Source organism: Sceloporus occidentalis, unplaced genomic scaffold (assembly GCF_023333645.1).
Source record: "Sceloporus occidentalis isolate IW3139 unplaced genomic scaffold, rSceOcc1.0.p SCAF_47, whole genome shotgun sequence".
Classification (NCBI taxonomy): Eukaryota; Metazoa; Chordata; class Lepidosauria; order Squamata; family Phrynosomatidae; genus Sceloporus; species Sceloporus occidentalis.
Genome location: NW_028317027.1, coordinates 4227661 through 4243991, shown reverse-complemented (window position 1 = coordinate 4243991; position 16331 = coordinate 4227661). Strand labels below are relative to the sequence as shown.

Below are 16331 nucleotides of genomic sequence, written 5' to 3'. Positions count from 1 at the left end.
TCACTGAAGTGTATATTTTAACTTTTTTAGTCTCTCTTCATAACTAAGATCGTCCAATGCCCTTAATCTTGTAGCCCTCCTTTGCACTTTTTCTACTGCCATAATGTCCTTTTTAAGGATCGCTGCCCAGAATTGTACTGCATATTCAAGGTGAGGTCTTACCATTGACCTGTAAAGAGGCAAGATGATATCTTCCTCCCGTGAATCAATACCCCATTTTTATGCATGCCAAAACCTTATTGCCCTTGCAGCTGCTTGCTGGCATTGCGCACTTTTGCCAAGTCTGTTGTCTACCATTATTCCTAAATCCTTATCATTGGTAGTGTTCCCCAGTTATATTCCATTCATAGTCTGCCTTATTTTATTACACACATCTCTATAGGGGTCATATAGCTCTCATTTGTATCTTTTCTGCAATATGAGTTTTAACTTATCAGGCATCTTTATTTCTAGTTGAATAACTAGCATTTATGGTGCTATTAATATATACACACACACTTTGGGAGATATTAAATATATAATTGTGTGTGTGTGTATAGTCATTGAGCACTACGGTAAACATAACTTAAAGAAAATAATTGTAGAATATTTTGGTTGACAGGAATATATACGGCGACAGCTGGAAGAGGAGCAGAGGCACTTGGAAATCCTTCAGCAGCAGCTGCTACAGGAGCAGGCCATGTTACTGGTAATAGCAGTGCTGCATCTATGGGGCTGTAAAAGCTGTATAAACGGTTAACTCTAAAGGGTGTGCACTGCAGTACTTTGAGGCATTTAAAAAAAAAAATTACATACACATTTCTGAATTTCTTTTCAGTGACCTTCTCCTATTGCCCTTTTTTTTTTTTTTTTTTTTTTTTCGATCAGCAAACTATTTAATATACTTAGATATATTAAAGGAGTTTGTTGATCTAACGGGCCAAGCTAGAATGGTTTCTCATGAAACTCATTGTCTCTCCTGCATCTGGGAACGTCCCATGTGTTTACCATTCTCTCTCCATAATCCCCACCATATAACATTAGCCCGTGTACTCTGTGATGCATTTACCTTGGGCAGTGCCCTGACCCTGGGCAGCACCCCCTGCCGCCGCTGTCCTCGCTGCATCTTGACTTTTACTTCATCTTGACGGAGTCCTCCTTGGCATAAATGGGTAAATGGACTGTTGGAGCGATCACACACATCCTCTGTAACCATCTTATTGAGTTGTGGCACACTGTTCGGAAGATGACCACTTAAGAGGGCAATCAGCACCCCAGTTTTGCTTCATGGACCTTTTTCGGACTGAATATGCATTTGCTGCTGTTTTATTACTAGTGCAACAAGCAAAGGGTTTGCTTTAGTGTTTCAGCTAGGCCCTGTAAACATAGCGAGCTTACTAAAATGACAGTAACATTAAAGGTTGCCATGTAAATCTATCAGATCAGAATATGAGCGGTAACATTCATTTACTCATCTTTAGGAAAAGACTTGTACATTTTAAGGCATTTAACATTATATATATATTTAAAAGCACTGCCAATGTTTATAGCTGTTCGATGGCATAACCTATTTCAGGAATACAGGTGGCGGGAAATGGAAGAGCATCGCCAAGCAGAAAGGCTTCAGCGCCAACTGCAACAGGAGCAGGCGTATCTCATGTCTCTCCAGCATGATCATCGCCAGCAACCACCACAGCAGCAACTGCAGCAGCCGCAACCTCAGCAGCCTCCACTACAGCAACAAGAAAGGAGCAAGCTGCCATACCATGGTCCCGAGTCTAAAGCTTACTATGACCAGGCTGAACGAGTTCGAGAAGTATGTTTACTAACGCTCCGGTCTTCTAAAGCCTTCTGACTTTGTGTGTGACCGCGCTTGGAGCAGTAGGATTGTTATCAGTCACATCATCAGACGCAAATACCCCATGTGCTTCCCCACTTTTACACAATAGAAAACAAGAATATATGTACAAGACACAGCCCCCACCCAGTAAACGTATGCTCCTGTAGGAGGTGACAGTCGTATGAAAAAGCATTAAAAGGGAAATGTTGCCATGAAGCTTTTTAGCATAACTACATCCATTTATTTAACCCTTTATGTCCCCTTAGGACATACCAGTACATCCTTAAAACAGGATTTTTAGCCCTACTACTATAAGTAAAAATAATAATAATAATAATAAAAATCATATATATCTACCCTTTAAGCTATTAGTATTGTAAAGCATGGATGTGGCCCACTTGAACATACAAAAAAATGTGAGGTATAACTGTAATTTGGAGGTGCTGTTGAACATAAATTGGGGCATTGTTTTGCTGTGGCGCCTACAGTGTAGAGGACATTTTAGGCAAAATTGCAAAAATTTGATTTTTATTTCTATTATAGTATCAATTTTCTAATCTATTAGCACTATTAATTATGTTTTATGTATTTCTATGATTTTAAGAGATGGCCCCACATACATACATACATAATGTGTGGGGGTTCATCAAATATGCAAAGGGCAAATCAAATGGAGAAAATGACAAAAAAAACTAACTGGTCCTTAGGTTCTTAACGCCTGGGACTGAATAGGTTAAACTACTTGTAGCTTTTGTTTGTCAACTGGTGCATTTTTTTTTGAGAGATTTAAAAATAGTGGACTGTTTTACCCCATTGGTGCTGTAGCTTGTGTCAAAACTAGCATATTTAATTAGCTTCCTCTTCAGAAATCTACTCGTTTCTCCTTAGAGAAGGCTATGTTGACAGTGTGACCACCAAGTCTACACAAAGTGTAATGTTTAAAACTGTTAACGTTTTTGCATAAATATTGCATTTTTTTTTCATTTTTTTTATTGTATTTTTTTTACTTTTACATATATTGTAATTGTATTTGGTTCTATGTTCTGTTCAGGCAGAAGAGCGTCATAGGAAAGCTCTCCAGGGTTCTCCTGAAGCACAGTCTAAACCAACAGGGAGAGTTTTAGAACCACCAGTGCCTTCAAGATCGGAGTCATTTTCCAATGGAAATTCTGAGTCTGTTCAGAGTGGCATGCACAGGCCAGTGGAACCTCAGGTAGGCATCTGCTCTGGGCATGATCCAAAAGGGCTAACAGGAGATGCAAAATAAAGTATAAACAGGCCATTGTATGTTTTGATTTTATTCCGGTTGCTTCCCTTTGTGGTAGGGTTTTTCAATGTACTGGTTTAATAGTCTTCTACTCAAATATCAGATGTGTGGATTATGTTGGCTCCTTACAAATAATAATAATAATAAAAAGAGAGCCATAGCATCAGCCAAACCTTTGACTAACAGAGGCACATATTTTCATGTAATAGGCGAGTCTGCTTGTGTGGCATAATGTGGAGCAATTCAAGAAATCTCTCGATCATTACTCGTTATAGAGTTATTCCAGTCTCCAAACTTTAATGCAAGTTGGACCCCACCACATACCACATTTATTGGTTGCAGACCCATTCACACATTCCCTGTCTACTTTTGAAGCAGGCAAAGTTCATAAGTAAAATGGGCTGAAATGTGCATTTTGCTAATTTGAACCGGAGTGTGTTTTTTCAGTAATGGTCTTGAAAACTATTTTGTACAATTAGTGCATGCAGTCATATGCTTAATAACGCATTATTCAGTCATACCCATTTCATTTCTTGTTCACTTTCCATCCCCCAAATCCTCCTTTCCTTGCTGTTATCATTGTGGGCTAGCTTTCTGTTGTAAAGTTTGTTATTGTCCATGCCTGATTCTTTGAAGCTGGAAAAGGTGGAAATGCCAAGGCACCATTTAAATGTTTTATGTCTTGTTTCCTCGTAAGGTACAATGGTCTCATCTGGCATCCCTCAAGAACAATGTTTCCCCTGTCTCGCGTTCCCATTCCTTCAGTGACCCTTCTCCCAAATTTGCACCTCACCACCTTCGATCTCAGGACCCACACCCACCTTCACGCAGTGAAGTCCTAACTCAGAGCTCTGACCCTAAGTCTGAGGTACCTGAGCCCAACCAAAGGGCATGGGCTCGATCAGACAGTGAAGAGGTGCCTCCAAGGGTAAGGAGCAGACAGCAGAACTATGATTGAATTGTTAAGAACCGGTTTTTTTTGACAGCCTAGCCCCCATTCTTAAAACTAGATGATGATTTTTCCCAGTAATAATTTGTTTTGTTTGTCTCTATACTTTCCTGTTGTTTCTGAGACCAGACATTTTCTGCCATAAAGTTCACTTATACTCTTCTTCTTCTTTTTCACTTTTTATAAAAAATTTAGCTCACTGTTTTATTTGTGGATTTGCTTAATCAAATACAGTTTACAAGAAAGCCTATTTTAGGAGTGGCAATGTACTCATCTGGCCACCTCTTGAACTTTTTAGATGATGAACAAGTCTGTAGCTCCTCATTGGGTTTTGCACTTTCCGGTGGTGTCACATAATGTTTGTGACACAGCGATACTTTTCTGTTCCCATCCTCACAGCCTCTCCACAGCTGATGTGTGCTTATCCACCCTAAGCTTAGCAAATATATTCCTGTTCCTTTTATCTTGTATTAAGAACATCCCAGTCCCTGACAACATATTTCGTTACCCTTTGTGTATTTTCCATTTTGTAGGGTTATTTCATGTTTGTTTCTTTGTTTTCTATTACAAAAATGAATACACGCTGTAGACTTCTGCATGTACCTCATATAGTTGAATGCATACAAAATTTTGTAACGAAACCGGGTTTTAATTCTGCTTTCCCAAAAAGGTCCCTGTAAGGACAACGTCAAGATCCCCTGTGTTATCCCGTAGAGACTCCCCGCTGCAGGGCAGTGGCCAGCAGAACAGCCAAGCTGGACAAAGGAACTCCACAAGGTGCGTGAACCCATCTCATCTTAGATGCCATGTTCTGATCAGTATTGGCACGGATTTGGTCAATTTAAATGAGATCTTGTGAGAAGAATTCTAAAACATGGGCATATTCCCATTAATCATCCCTTATTACATAAACGCAGAAAAATAAATGAGAAACCCTCAAATACAAAAAAAAAGCTGTTTGGATCTTTAATTAAATCTAACAAAAGAATTGGTGGGTGTAAGCTGACCTATTTGGAAATGTAACCATTCTACACTCCTTTAACCACATTTATGGTGAAACTATCACGTAGTGACTGCTGATGGCGTCAAGCTTTTATTTATTTATCTGTTTATAATAGAATGCGTTATTAGATACCAAGAACTGTCATTCTTGTTGATTCTGAAAGCTTTTACGGTTTCACGAAATAACAGAAATACAGCCTTTTTCTCCATTTGAAAGTCTGTTTTGGCTTTTGTGGGAGCAGAGTGATGTCGTCACTTAATCCAAATGGAAACCTGTACTACCTGTAGATGCCAACAGATTTTCTTAATGATATTATCTTCATGGATGACACATAATAAAATTATACAAGATTATACGGAGACAATTATGAGATTGAGATGAAAAGAGAAAAAAAAAAAAAGCCATGACTGCACCTGTAAGAGGAGAAGCAGGTGTTCATAGGCATGTCTTTAAGTATGCTTTGCAAGCCAGTTTTTTAATTGAGATGTTGTTCATTATTACTTTAGCATACATTAATGAGCGGTTGGTCTGTCAGTTCTCTAGCAAGGGGTAATGGTTATTGTTTAGTGATTCATTTAAAAAAAAGAACACTGAAGCAAAAGGTTTGAAATATGTACTGTAAATGTATGAGTTTGTTTAGGGCAGCAGCTTTCACCCGACCATGGGGACATTTTTCCCCCCTCTCCGCCCAGCATTGCTGGTGAGATACACATTATCAGTAATAACTAATTTGTGCTGCATTCTCGTATATTCATTTTATTTTTTTGGAGAACGTATTTATGCTGGAAAACTACACGCACATCCGAAATGATACAACTATTGGGGAAATGGCCTTTTTATTATATTTCAGTGCCATCTAGTGTTAGGAAAAAGCAGCTTGTTAACTGTATCCTTTTGCTTCGTTTTGTAGCCTTGTTCCGAAATGTTAGAATATACATGACATGAAACAATTGCTCTATGTTATATGAGCATCCTTCTGATGTTGTGGTTTGTCCTAATACTATTGCAAGCCATAGGCATAACACCAGTTGATATATAGTATAAGCGACCAGGTTGGTGGACCAAACCCTGCTGATAGCCTTTTTGCGGATATGGTGAAGCTTGTGACAACTTCCTTACCTAGAGACCTTGCATGCAACTGCTGAATTCTACTTTTGCCTTTTTTGATTATGAATGTTTAAAATGATTGCCAACAGTTTTTTGGTTTTTTTTGTACCTGTTAACATTTTTTTAAACTCCTAATGATATTTCTTCCTTTCCTGTGCCTATAGCAATATCGAGCCTAGACTGCTTTGGGAAAGGGTAGAGAAGCTGGTGCCCAGACCAGGTAGTGGCAGTTCTTCTGGATCAAGTAACTCTGGGTCTCAGGCAGGATCTCATCCCGGCTCTCAGAGTGGATCCGGGGAGCGTTTCCGCATGAGATGTAAGTAATTATTAATAAAATTGGCTTAACTGCTCTTGCAGAAATATGCATCACTAGCTTTTTGTGTTTGTATTTTGTTTTTTGGTTTTTTTTTTTCATCCTCCACAAGCCACACTAGTTCTTCACCTGTTCAAAATATTGTGACTGTCTTTTGTTTTGGAGACAATGTATTATGTGTAATTTTTTTATTTTTTTTTTTTATTTATTTTTTTTAAACCGGTATACACCCTCATGGCCTGGCTTGTTTGCTGTTAACCAATTTATACAGAAACCTAGCAATTTAGTTGCTGCATGTTGACCGTTCCGTACTTTCCGTCGTAATGGCTTCCCTTCCTCTATTATAGCTTCATCTAAGTCAGAAGGGTCCCCGTCTCAGCGTCAAGAAAATGTAGCCAAAAAGCCTGAAGAGAAGAAGGAAACCCTAAGATCTAACAAGCCTGCGGTAAGACAGCAACACCTCTATTGCTGCTATAACATTCAATTTAGGATATGAAAAACTTGAATATATACTTTAAGCTGTACCCAATGAATTACATATTTAATATTTCCTTACGACTTTTTTAAAGAAATTCACACAGGTCTATGGTCACTGGCCAACACAACAGCAATACATGAAAATATGTTTATATATTACATTGTGCAAGTACCATACATTATCCTTCTTAGAAACGCATTATCAATGGCCGTCAATAGGTCAATGCCGCACAAAAGTCCTGCCTAAAACAAAAGTGCCCCTCTTTGACCATTTGAGACGTTGGGAGGTATGGATGTATTTTTGCTTACGTAACTGCATATTCTGATGATAATGGTCTATTTAAAAGTATTTATAATATGATTTTTTTTCTCTCCTATGCTGTTATGATCTTGGATTTTTGATGGCACCACTTAACAATTCTGCATTCATCAGGGAGAGGTGGTAAGTAAAAATGCAGAATTATTTCGAAAGGTTTCCATATTATCCGTCATCTCAAACGCTTAACAATGTGTAAATTGATATAGGGGCCCTATGTATAATATTTCTACTGTCAAGACACCGGTATGAAGATAGACATCATTGTACAAGCACAAGAATGACTGCAAACATCTCGTAAAAAGATGTTTTATTGGAAGCCTATTTACTGCAAAGTAATGTCCTCACACTTTTATTGTCGGAAGACATGATGAAATTAACCCATTCTCACCAAGTTTGTGACTTTTTTCCCCCCCACAAGGACCTAACTGCTTTGGCAAAGGAGCTTCGTGCTGTGGAGGATGTGCGGCCTCTGCATAAAGTAACAGATTACTCGTCATCTAGTGAAGAGTCTGGCACTACTGATGAGGAAGATGACATGGAACAGGAAGGAGCAGATGAGTCCACATCTGGACCTGAGGATGCTAGAGCCATGTATGTTTAGAACAGCTTCAGGTTATAGAAACTTGACTGAGTTGAAATGTCTAACAAACATCTCCCTCCGGTCCTAAAAATCTAGGTCATCTTTGAATTTGAGCAATGGAGAGACAGAGTCGGTGAAAACCATGATTGTCCACGATGATGTGGAGAGTGAACCTGCCATGACTCCTTCCAAAGAAGGCACTTTAATCGTCAGACAGGTACCACTTTCACACTCAATGTTCTGTGTCCTGCCAGCTCATCCATCCATGCTGTACATTCAACATCATGTATGTTTACTTTGTAGCATTTGTTTCTTAAGCAGTTATAGATTAATTTGCATGCGCAATAGTTACTTGGCCCCTTTCATTTCCCACTTTGCATGTTTTGCACAGACCCCTACTCCACTAACTTCTAATAGTCCTATGGCTCTTTTCAGCTAGTCTTCACTAAAACGCTTTGTATGGCTGAAACAAACAGGCCAAAAATAATCACAGATGACACCGTGGTTGGTTGCCCCAGTGATTAGTTTTAGCTTTCAGCAAAGGAAGAGTGTTAACACAGTTTAGCAGAGTACTTTTCCTATTACACTAACTACTTTTAGTGCCTGTACTTTTATAGTCAAATTCCCAGTTATATTTTTAAAACTCAGACAATGTAGAATTTATAAACTTAACTCAAATTCATAACTTCATGCTTGGTGTACCAGCGACTAGGTCAAGGGTAGTCTCTCATTGTTTTTAACTGTTAGATTTTTAGTCCCAAACTAAATCTTTTTTTCAATTATGTATTAGGAGTTTAGTGATCTGCAATGGGACGTTATAATTAATTGAAACCGATTTGAGTTTCAGTTTAGAGAACTAAAATCGACCCCAGTGAAAAAAAAAAAAAAAAGTGTAGATGTATTTGGTTACATCTGATCTAAAACCCTTCACCTTTACTATGGCATCGAGACATGAAGTTTTTTTTAGCTCTGACTGCTTCTGCGATCTAGAGTTTGTGGACTGTGAATTCACGTGTAGGATTTTGCGCGTGTTAGAGTGTTACAAAGCAGCACTTGAACGAGACAAGTGTGCCTGTTTTTTCTGCAGAGTACAGTTGACAAAAAGCGTGCCAATCAACTTGAGAGCAATGGCTTTGCCGGTCGCATTCACCTCTTGCCAGATCTCTTACAGCAAAGCCATTCCTCCTCCACCACTTCTTCCCCAACCTCAAGTCAACCGACACCTACCATGTCCCCACAGACACCCCAGGACAAGTTAACTGCTAATGAGGTATGTCTGACCCTCCTTCCCCAGCTGGCCTGTTCAGTCAGGAAATAGAGCGGCTGTAGTAGGTTATAAGACAGAATCTGGCCGCTTGCTTCGTTGGTTTCCCTCTTCAATCCTTGTCCACACAGTGCCTACTTAAATGAATGCATTTGACACCATAAAATACAGGAGATAAAACAAACCGCCATTGTTGCACTGACAACAAAATTTTCCCTTTGTCCTTGATTAGCTATACATGACACTATGTGGGCAGCAATATTGATAAGACATGCTATAGCGTATAAGGCTATAAATCCATAAATAACGTGCCAGAATGGTGGCTGAAATCAACAAACACTACGCAAAGCATCTCTGTTCTTTGAATTCCTGAATAGCCACGCTAATGTCCATTTAGAATAATGGGCAGTTATTGGCCATGTTTGCTGTCAAGCGGCCAGACTGATCTGTGTACTTTTTGTGTGATGACCTACAGAGCTCCTAACACAGTGGTTAAAAAATAAGATGGAAAGACACCTTGCACATCAACAGTGGAGGGAGGTCCCTGGCCCTAATCAATAGGAAGAAATTTACACACACTCATATCTAGCTATACTATCTTCTGCAGACGCTATGGTGATGAGGCTTCCTTCTCTCTACAATTTTCCTTCTTTTGGTTTGTTGCTTCCTCTGTGCTGCATGACATGGTTTCTGGCCATGTGATGTCATGGCAATTAAAATGGCCGACCAGGAAGCAGTTATTTTCCTTCTAGTCTGAAAGGGTAACTAAGGACATCTTGGATTGATGATCTGGGGTGAAATGTCAAAATAACTGGTAGACTAGGAGCAGGGAAACTCGCTTGACTCCTTCAGTAAAAACCTGTACAAGTTATTAGAAAGGTGGGGACCAAGTGCACGTGTGCAGATTGAAGGATGTCATGGTCATTGCTACGCCTTTCATAAAGCAGTCATTCTTAGCGGTTGCTGGGTGTGCGTAGATTGTGCCCATAATTTGCTAGCATAAGGATTGCTTTCTTGTCCTCAGTTTGCCTTGTATGTAGCTTCCCTATAATGGATTGGCAGGAATCTTGTTTCTGTTGTGCTACCCTTTAGTCCCCCCTTTTGTGTTGGTTTGTGTTGCTTTGATTGTGTTTGTGTATCATTGTCACAAAGAATATTGTAAACACACACCGCCTATGTTACTGATTGTAACAAAAAAAATTAGTAGTTGTATCCATGCAATGTAGAGTGTAGAGCGTCCATGCTGGTGGTTGTGCTAGTTTTTACAGTAATAGAGCCAAAGTGGAATGGCCCATGAATTCAACCCCTTTGCATCACAAATCACCCTATAACATCAGTGGTTCCAGTTCTCACCTCACTATCCCTTTAATACAGCACTGTAACCCACATGCATCCATCTTTGTCTCTCGGTTTTATCCGCTCATGTCCATTGCCCTTTCTTACTCTGTTGAGCTTTGTGCTTTTTGATAATTATGCTTTATTCTTTCTGCCTTGCAGACCCAATCCGCAAGTAACACACTTCAGAAACACAAATCTTCCTCCTCGTTTACGCCTTTCATAGACCCTCGGTTATTGCAGATTTCACCGTCTAGTGGTACAACTGTTACCTCAGTGGGTATGTATTTTAATACTTCTTGACTAAAAAAACATTGTTTACTGTGTAAAAGCGGTAGCATTTTAAAGAAATATGCTCAGAACGGTGATTTTTTATTTTAAATTTGATATATTCGTTTAGACTGTTTGTTTTTTTTAACGATCGTGATTCAAGAATTGAAACTTTAAAGCAGTCCGCATCGATAGTAACTGACAGAATTATCATGTCATAACAGAATTATTAATGTGAATGTGATTCAAAAAGATGCATAATATTGCAGTTTGAGATCTGAAACCACGTATGCATTAAGTGAAAATATTGGAAGCAAGTCTGCTCTTAAAATAAGAAAACTTATTGAACATGTAGGTTTATTAGACGCCACGTATTTCATTTACAAAACGAAAGATTGTAAACATCAGTCTGCTTCTATAACGCGCTTCGCATTGCGATAACGTATTGTAGCGCAATCATTTAAATGGGAAAATAGACAGTGGCGTTGAGGTTGGTGGCCACTTTTAGTGCCTATTACCAGGGGTACTTTGTTCTTGCGTGTTCTGTAAGTTTATTCTTTTAAGAGCCCAGTTTGAAATGGCCTTTTGAATGAGAAGACATCTTTGTGTATTAGACGTTTGATCTGTGTTCCTGTATATAGTATGTGTTTCTTGTGCTCCAGGCTAACGGCTGCCCTGCTTCTAACAACCTCTGCATTGTTGTTGAATTTACCTAACGTAGGTAGGCGGGGGAAGTCTTCAGCACCCGCATAATTGCCCCGCTGGAAACCCAGCTTCTCCAACTAAAGGCTAACCAGGAGTGCCAGGAATGAAACCCAACATCTATTTCTTCACAATACTGTGATTATTGAATACCCACTGATTTGTGATGCCAGTGCAGGGCTGCATATTAGGTTGTAGTATTTAATCCTGTATGGCATAGGTAGTGGACACAATCTGATCAGAGATAGATCTGACGTAAGAAGCCTGTTAACGTAGTGTAAATAAAGTATCATTTCTGCAGGTCCCTTTTGACGTAAATGTTCTGTATCCTGAACTGGTACTGCATTCGATGTCATCCCCTCTCTTTTATTTGCTAAAGCATATATTTGTAAGACTAGTTAGCAATATGTGATTGTGGGGTTTATAGTCCGTTAATGTGGACCTGTCACCTACAAAAAATTACTGTGAAAAATACCATTCTTCATATATTCTTCTTCATGCTACTATCCACTCTACCTTGTCTGTTGCAGCTGTAGCCCATACCCTATTAGCAGCTGAGGAAGAGTAAATAACATGGATTCTTTTATGGGTTATAAAGCTCCAGGTGGTAGTCCCATGAAAAATGTATGCATGACAGAAACTTAGTTCTATCTCTTTTGGTTCCAATAAATTAGTTTATCTGCAGACCTAGAGATTGCCTTTGTCGGTTTAGTGAAATGTTGGGTGGCCACACTGAGCTGATTCTTTATGGCAGTTCTAAAACCTCTTTCTCCATTAGTGAGAGGCTCTGATAAGCCATTGTATGGTTCACTATAATCATAGCCCAATCTACTTTGCCTAGTAGATTGGGCTATGATTATAGAGCTAAAACACCTACAAATGGTTAATATCACATACTAGTAGTAAAAAAAACCAAACAAAAACAAAACCCTTCTTCTGGATCTTGTTTAAAACTGTAGCCACAAACCTAAAATGGTGTAGATGAATGTAACTTTCCCCCCTTAGGTGACGGGTCCACTTTAATATAATTTCAGTGGAAAACCTGGCAGGCCGGTTTTTCTGATCTGGCTGTGTTAATGAAGGGATAATATGTGTAGCAATATGCATAGAATCTGCTTTTCTTTTCCAGTAGCATTGCTACCTCCCCACCCTGCTTGCTGTATGCAGTGTAATTATAAAGTGCCATTTTTTTAAATTTTTTTTTTACATTTTATTTTATTGAACATATGACTGCTTATATCTTTCAGGTACATACATGCGCACGCTGGAAGCTAACCATAAAAATACTCATTTTATTTTAGTGGGATTTTCCAGTGAAGGGCTGAGGCCAGATGCTATGAGGCAAGATCCTACCAGGAAAGGATCAGTTGTTAATGTTAATCCCACAAATACAAGGCCACAGAGTGACACACCTGAGATACGCAAATACAAGAAGAGATTTAATTCTGAGATTTTATGTGCAGCTTTGTGGGGTAAGTGGTAGACATGCAATCAGTCGTTCTGCTGTTGCCTTTCGGTTTGAAAAGCATCCTGCTACTGTGATCGGTCATTTTGTCAAAAGGAATATAAGTATTCCAAATGGCCGGGCATCAAACTGCGATGTTTTAGGTTATCTCTGGCCCTTGCTATTGCTTTTTGCATTTCCCTTTTCACATAAAGTATTAATATAGAAAGTTACCACTGTGCTGCTGTAGAACGGTTTCAAAAAGGTGTCAGTAAGAGACTGAAAGCTTGTTAAAATGTCCTACTGGAGCGACTGTTTCCGATCAAGGGTAGCATGATAATTCATATGAAACACCTGGCTGTACCTTTTTGCCTCGGGTAGATGTGTTGTCAGAGCTGGATAACATAAAGTGGAATAACGTGAACATGGAACAATAACAGTAGCATGACTCCTTTAAGGCAGAAGTGTCTGTAGACCTTTAATTTTCACAATGTTTTTGTGCCTTAGGTAAGTTTCAGTGGTTTGGAATTCCAACTCATAAAGGCTTATTTAGAATAATTTATCTCAGCTGTAAAACACACTATATATACACACAAACAAAGCTTGACACTCCCTATTTCAATTATTCTGTGCCTAGTAGAAGCTCCAAAAGATCAGAATGAACATTAATAAGTAATTCCTTTGGCAGCCCAAAAGCATATGCCTGCCAGTTACTTCCATATTAATTATTAATTACCTTGTGTTCAAGAATAGAAATCTTCTTAGAGTCCGTGCTATAGTTGGGCCACAAATTTTCTTTTCCAACCTCTAAAATTACACATTCTCAAGACTCATCTGCTAACGTCGGGGGCCAACTATTTAATTGCAGCATAATCCAGTGGGAATCTACACTGTGTTAGAATGCGAGCTTTTGAGCCTACTACATGGGAATATATATACAAGGCGACTTACTCAGGGCTGCTGGATAGGTTTCAACATATCGCCTTGTCAAGCTTTATACTGGTAATCCACTAGCCACATTATATGCTCAGAAGCAATTTAAAGCAATCCTGTAATCTTTAAAATGTATATTTCAACCAAAATATATTGTTAAACCGCATAGAGGGGGGGGGGGGTGCTGTAGAGCGTTGGAGCATAATCTGGATAACTGTTTAGGTGTTACAGATGCACTTTTACAGACGTAGAAACATTCATATGTTTGCTAATACGATGCACTTTGTTGAGTCTGGCATTGTTGCTTGCCTAAATTCTCAATAAGAATTAATTAGGTTAAAACTCTTTTATAAGTCACGCTTTTTTTCCCCCTGTTTGTCTGTGTAGGAGTTAATTTGTTAGTGGGCACTGAAAGTGGATTAATGTTGTTGGATCGAAGTGGCCAGGGAAAAGTGTATCCTCTAATCAACAGAAGACGATTTCAGCAAATGGATGTGCTAGAAGGCCTTAATGTACTGGTTACAATATCGGGTAGGTTGTGCTACAATTTGAGCAATTTATGTGGCGGTATGGGGCCTATATTTCAGCTGTAGGGTCCACATATATACGTGACACAGGTGTTATAACGAATTAAAACAATATGAACATCAACAAGAGGTGCAGCTGCAAAATGTAAAAAAATGGCCTCTTCTCCACAATAACCATAATTAACCATAATCTTTTAAAAAACATAACTAAAGTGTATACAATCGTTTAATTCTAATAACACAAGAGTAACTCAAAACCATTTTCTCTTCGATGAACTCCCCATAGACATACGATCCATAAGCTGTGGGGCTGATTCACATAAGAAAGCATTATTCATTTATATGTTTGTGGTAAGAAAATTTTGTTTATTTTGTCCACAGGAAAAAAGAACAAACTCAGAGTGTATTATTTATCCTGGTTGAGAAATAAAATTCTTCGCAATGACCCGGAAGTTGAGAAGAAACAAGGATGGACAACTGTGGGTGATTTGGAAGGCTGTGTGCACTACAAAGTTGGTATGTGGTCCAATGCACCAACACTTAATCCACATTTGTATATTGTCAATGTTCTCTAGGGCTATTAGCATCTGAGCAACTCGAAGAATGCCAAAGGGATGGATTATGACTTCTCTATTCAAAATAAATTAGCAGTTGATTTCTCAACTCTAAAGTCACAACATTAAATGTTCTGTCTGTTCTCTTTTCAAGTTGCCTATACACTATATGGACAAAAGTATTGGGGCACCTGACCATTACACCAACAGGGACTTTTATGACATTCCATTCTAAAAACATAGACATTAATATGTAGTTGGTGCCCCCTTTGCTGCTATAACAGATTCCACTCTTCTGGGAAGGATTTCCACAAGCTTTTGAAGTGTTTCCATTTTGCCCATTTATCAAGCAGAGCATTTGTGAGGTCATTACATAAGTTGTGGTGGGTAAAAGGTAACAGAAACCCTTCCACTTAAATTTAAGGGGCAGTAGAAGTATTGTTAAACACTCATCTACACACACCAGACAAGCCAGAAGGCTTGCTTTTCCCTCAGATATCTCATGGTGCTTTCACAACCACAAGGGATTCTGGGTAGGCACATGCAAACAAGGTTAACAATTATCACCTTTGCCTCTATATCCACTTTATACATGGATTCCTTGAAAGTAATTGCCCGCTGTACAAGACAGCCTTTAGACAAAACTCAGGAAGAGGTACAATAGCCAGATCACCACTCATGGACAGCTGGACTCATTTGTGAGGTCAGGCACTGATATTGTACGAGAAGACCTGACTCGCAATCTCTGTTCCAGTTCATCCCGAAGGTGTTCAATGGGGTTGAGGTCAGGGCTCTGTGCAGGCCAGTCAAGTTCTTCCACGCCAAACTCATCCAACCATGTCTTTACGGACCTTGACTGTGCCCCAGTGCACAAAGCATGCTGGAATCGAAAAAGCCCTTCCTCAAATTGGAAGTGTAGCATTGTCCAGCATGTATCGCTATGCAGAAGCATTAAGGTTTCCCTTCGCTGGAAGTAAGGGGCCTAGCCAACTCCTGATAAACAGCCCCATACCATTATCCCTCCCCCACCAATCACTACAGTTGGCACAATGCAGTCGGGTAAGGTTCTCCTGGCATCCGCCTAGACTTGTCAATCACACTGCCAAACAGAGAAGCATGATTAGTCACCCCACAGAACACGTTTCCATTCCTCCAGTGTCCATTGGTGGTGTGCTTTACACCACTCCATTTGACTGGTACTTGGTGATCCAGCTGCTCATTTATAGAAACACATTTCATGAAACTCCCGCCTCACAGCTTTTGTGCTAATATTAATGCCAGTGGAAGGTTAGAACTCTTCAGCTCTGCAATCAGCAGAGCATTGGTGACTTTAACGCAAGATGCACCTCAGCACTCTGTGACCCCGCTCTGTGACTTTCCGTGGTCTTCCGCTCAGTTGCTTCTGTTCCTAAATGCTTCCACTCTACAATAATACCACTTACAGATTACCGTGGAATATCTAGCAGGG

The 16331-nt window shown here is 39.4% G+C and overlaps 1 protein-coding gene across 26 annotated transcripts in view; it reads left to right on the top strand.

The window, feature by feature from the left end:
* LOC149289244 (mitogen-activated protein kinase kinase kinase kinase 4) overlaps positions 1-16331 on the top strand; it is an 83106-nt gene that overhangs the window by 56904 nt on the left and 9871 nt on the right. For 2 of the 26 annotated variants that reach the window (XM_089490834.1, XM_089490832.1), the window contains exons 14-26: positions 602-688; positions 1556-1795; positions 3784-4014; positions 4706-4812; positions 6310-6461; positions 6806-6903; positions 7369-7377; positions 7673-7845; positions 7931-8051; positions 10596-10713; positions 12707-12877; positions 14170-14313; positions 14691-14825. In XM_089490834.1, coding sequence (XP_089346960.1) covers positions 602-688; positions 1556-1795; positions 3784-4014; positions 4706-4812; positions 6310-6461; positions 6806-6903; positions 7369-7377; positions 7673-7845; positions 7931-8051; positions 10596-10713; positions 12707-12877; positions 14170-14313; positions 14691-14825 — 1786 coding nt within the window. Of the gene's footprint in view, positions 1-601; positions 689-1555; positions 1796-2870; positions 3033-3783; positions 4015-4705; positions 4813-6309; positions 6462-6805; positions 6904-7368; positions 7378-7672; positions 7846-7930; positions 8052-8921; positions 9105-10595; positions 10714-12706; positions 12878-14169; positions 14314-14690; positions 14826-16331 lie in introns of all 26 variants that reach the window. The other 24 variants (XM_089490846.1, XM_089490845.1, XM_089490836.1 and 21 more) reach the window with 22 other exon arrangements.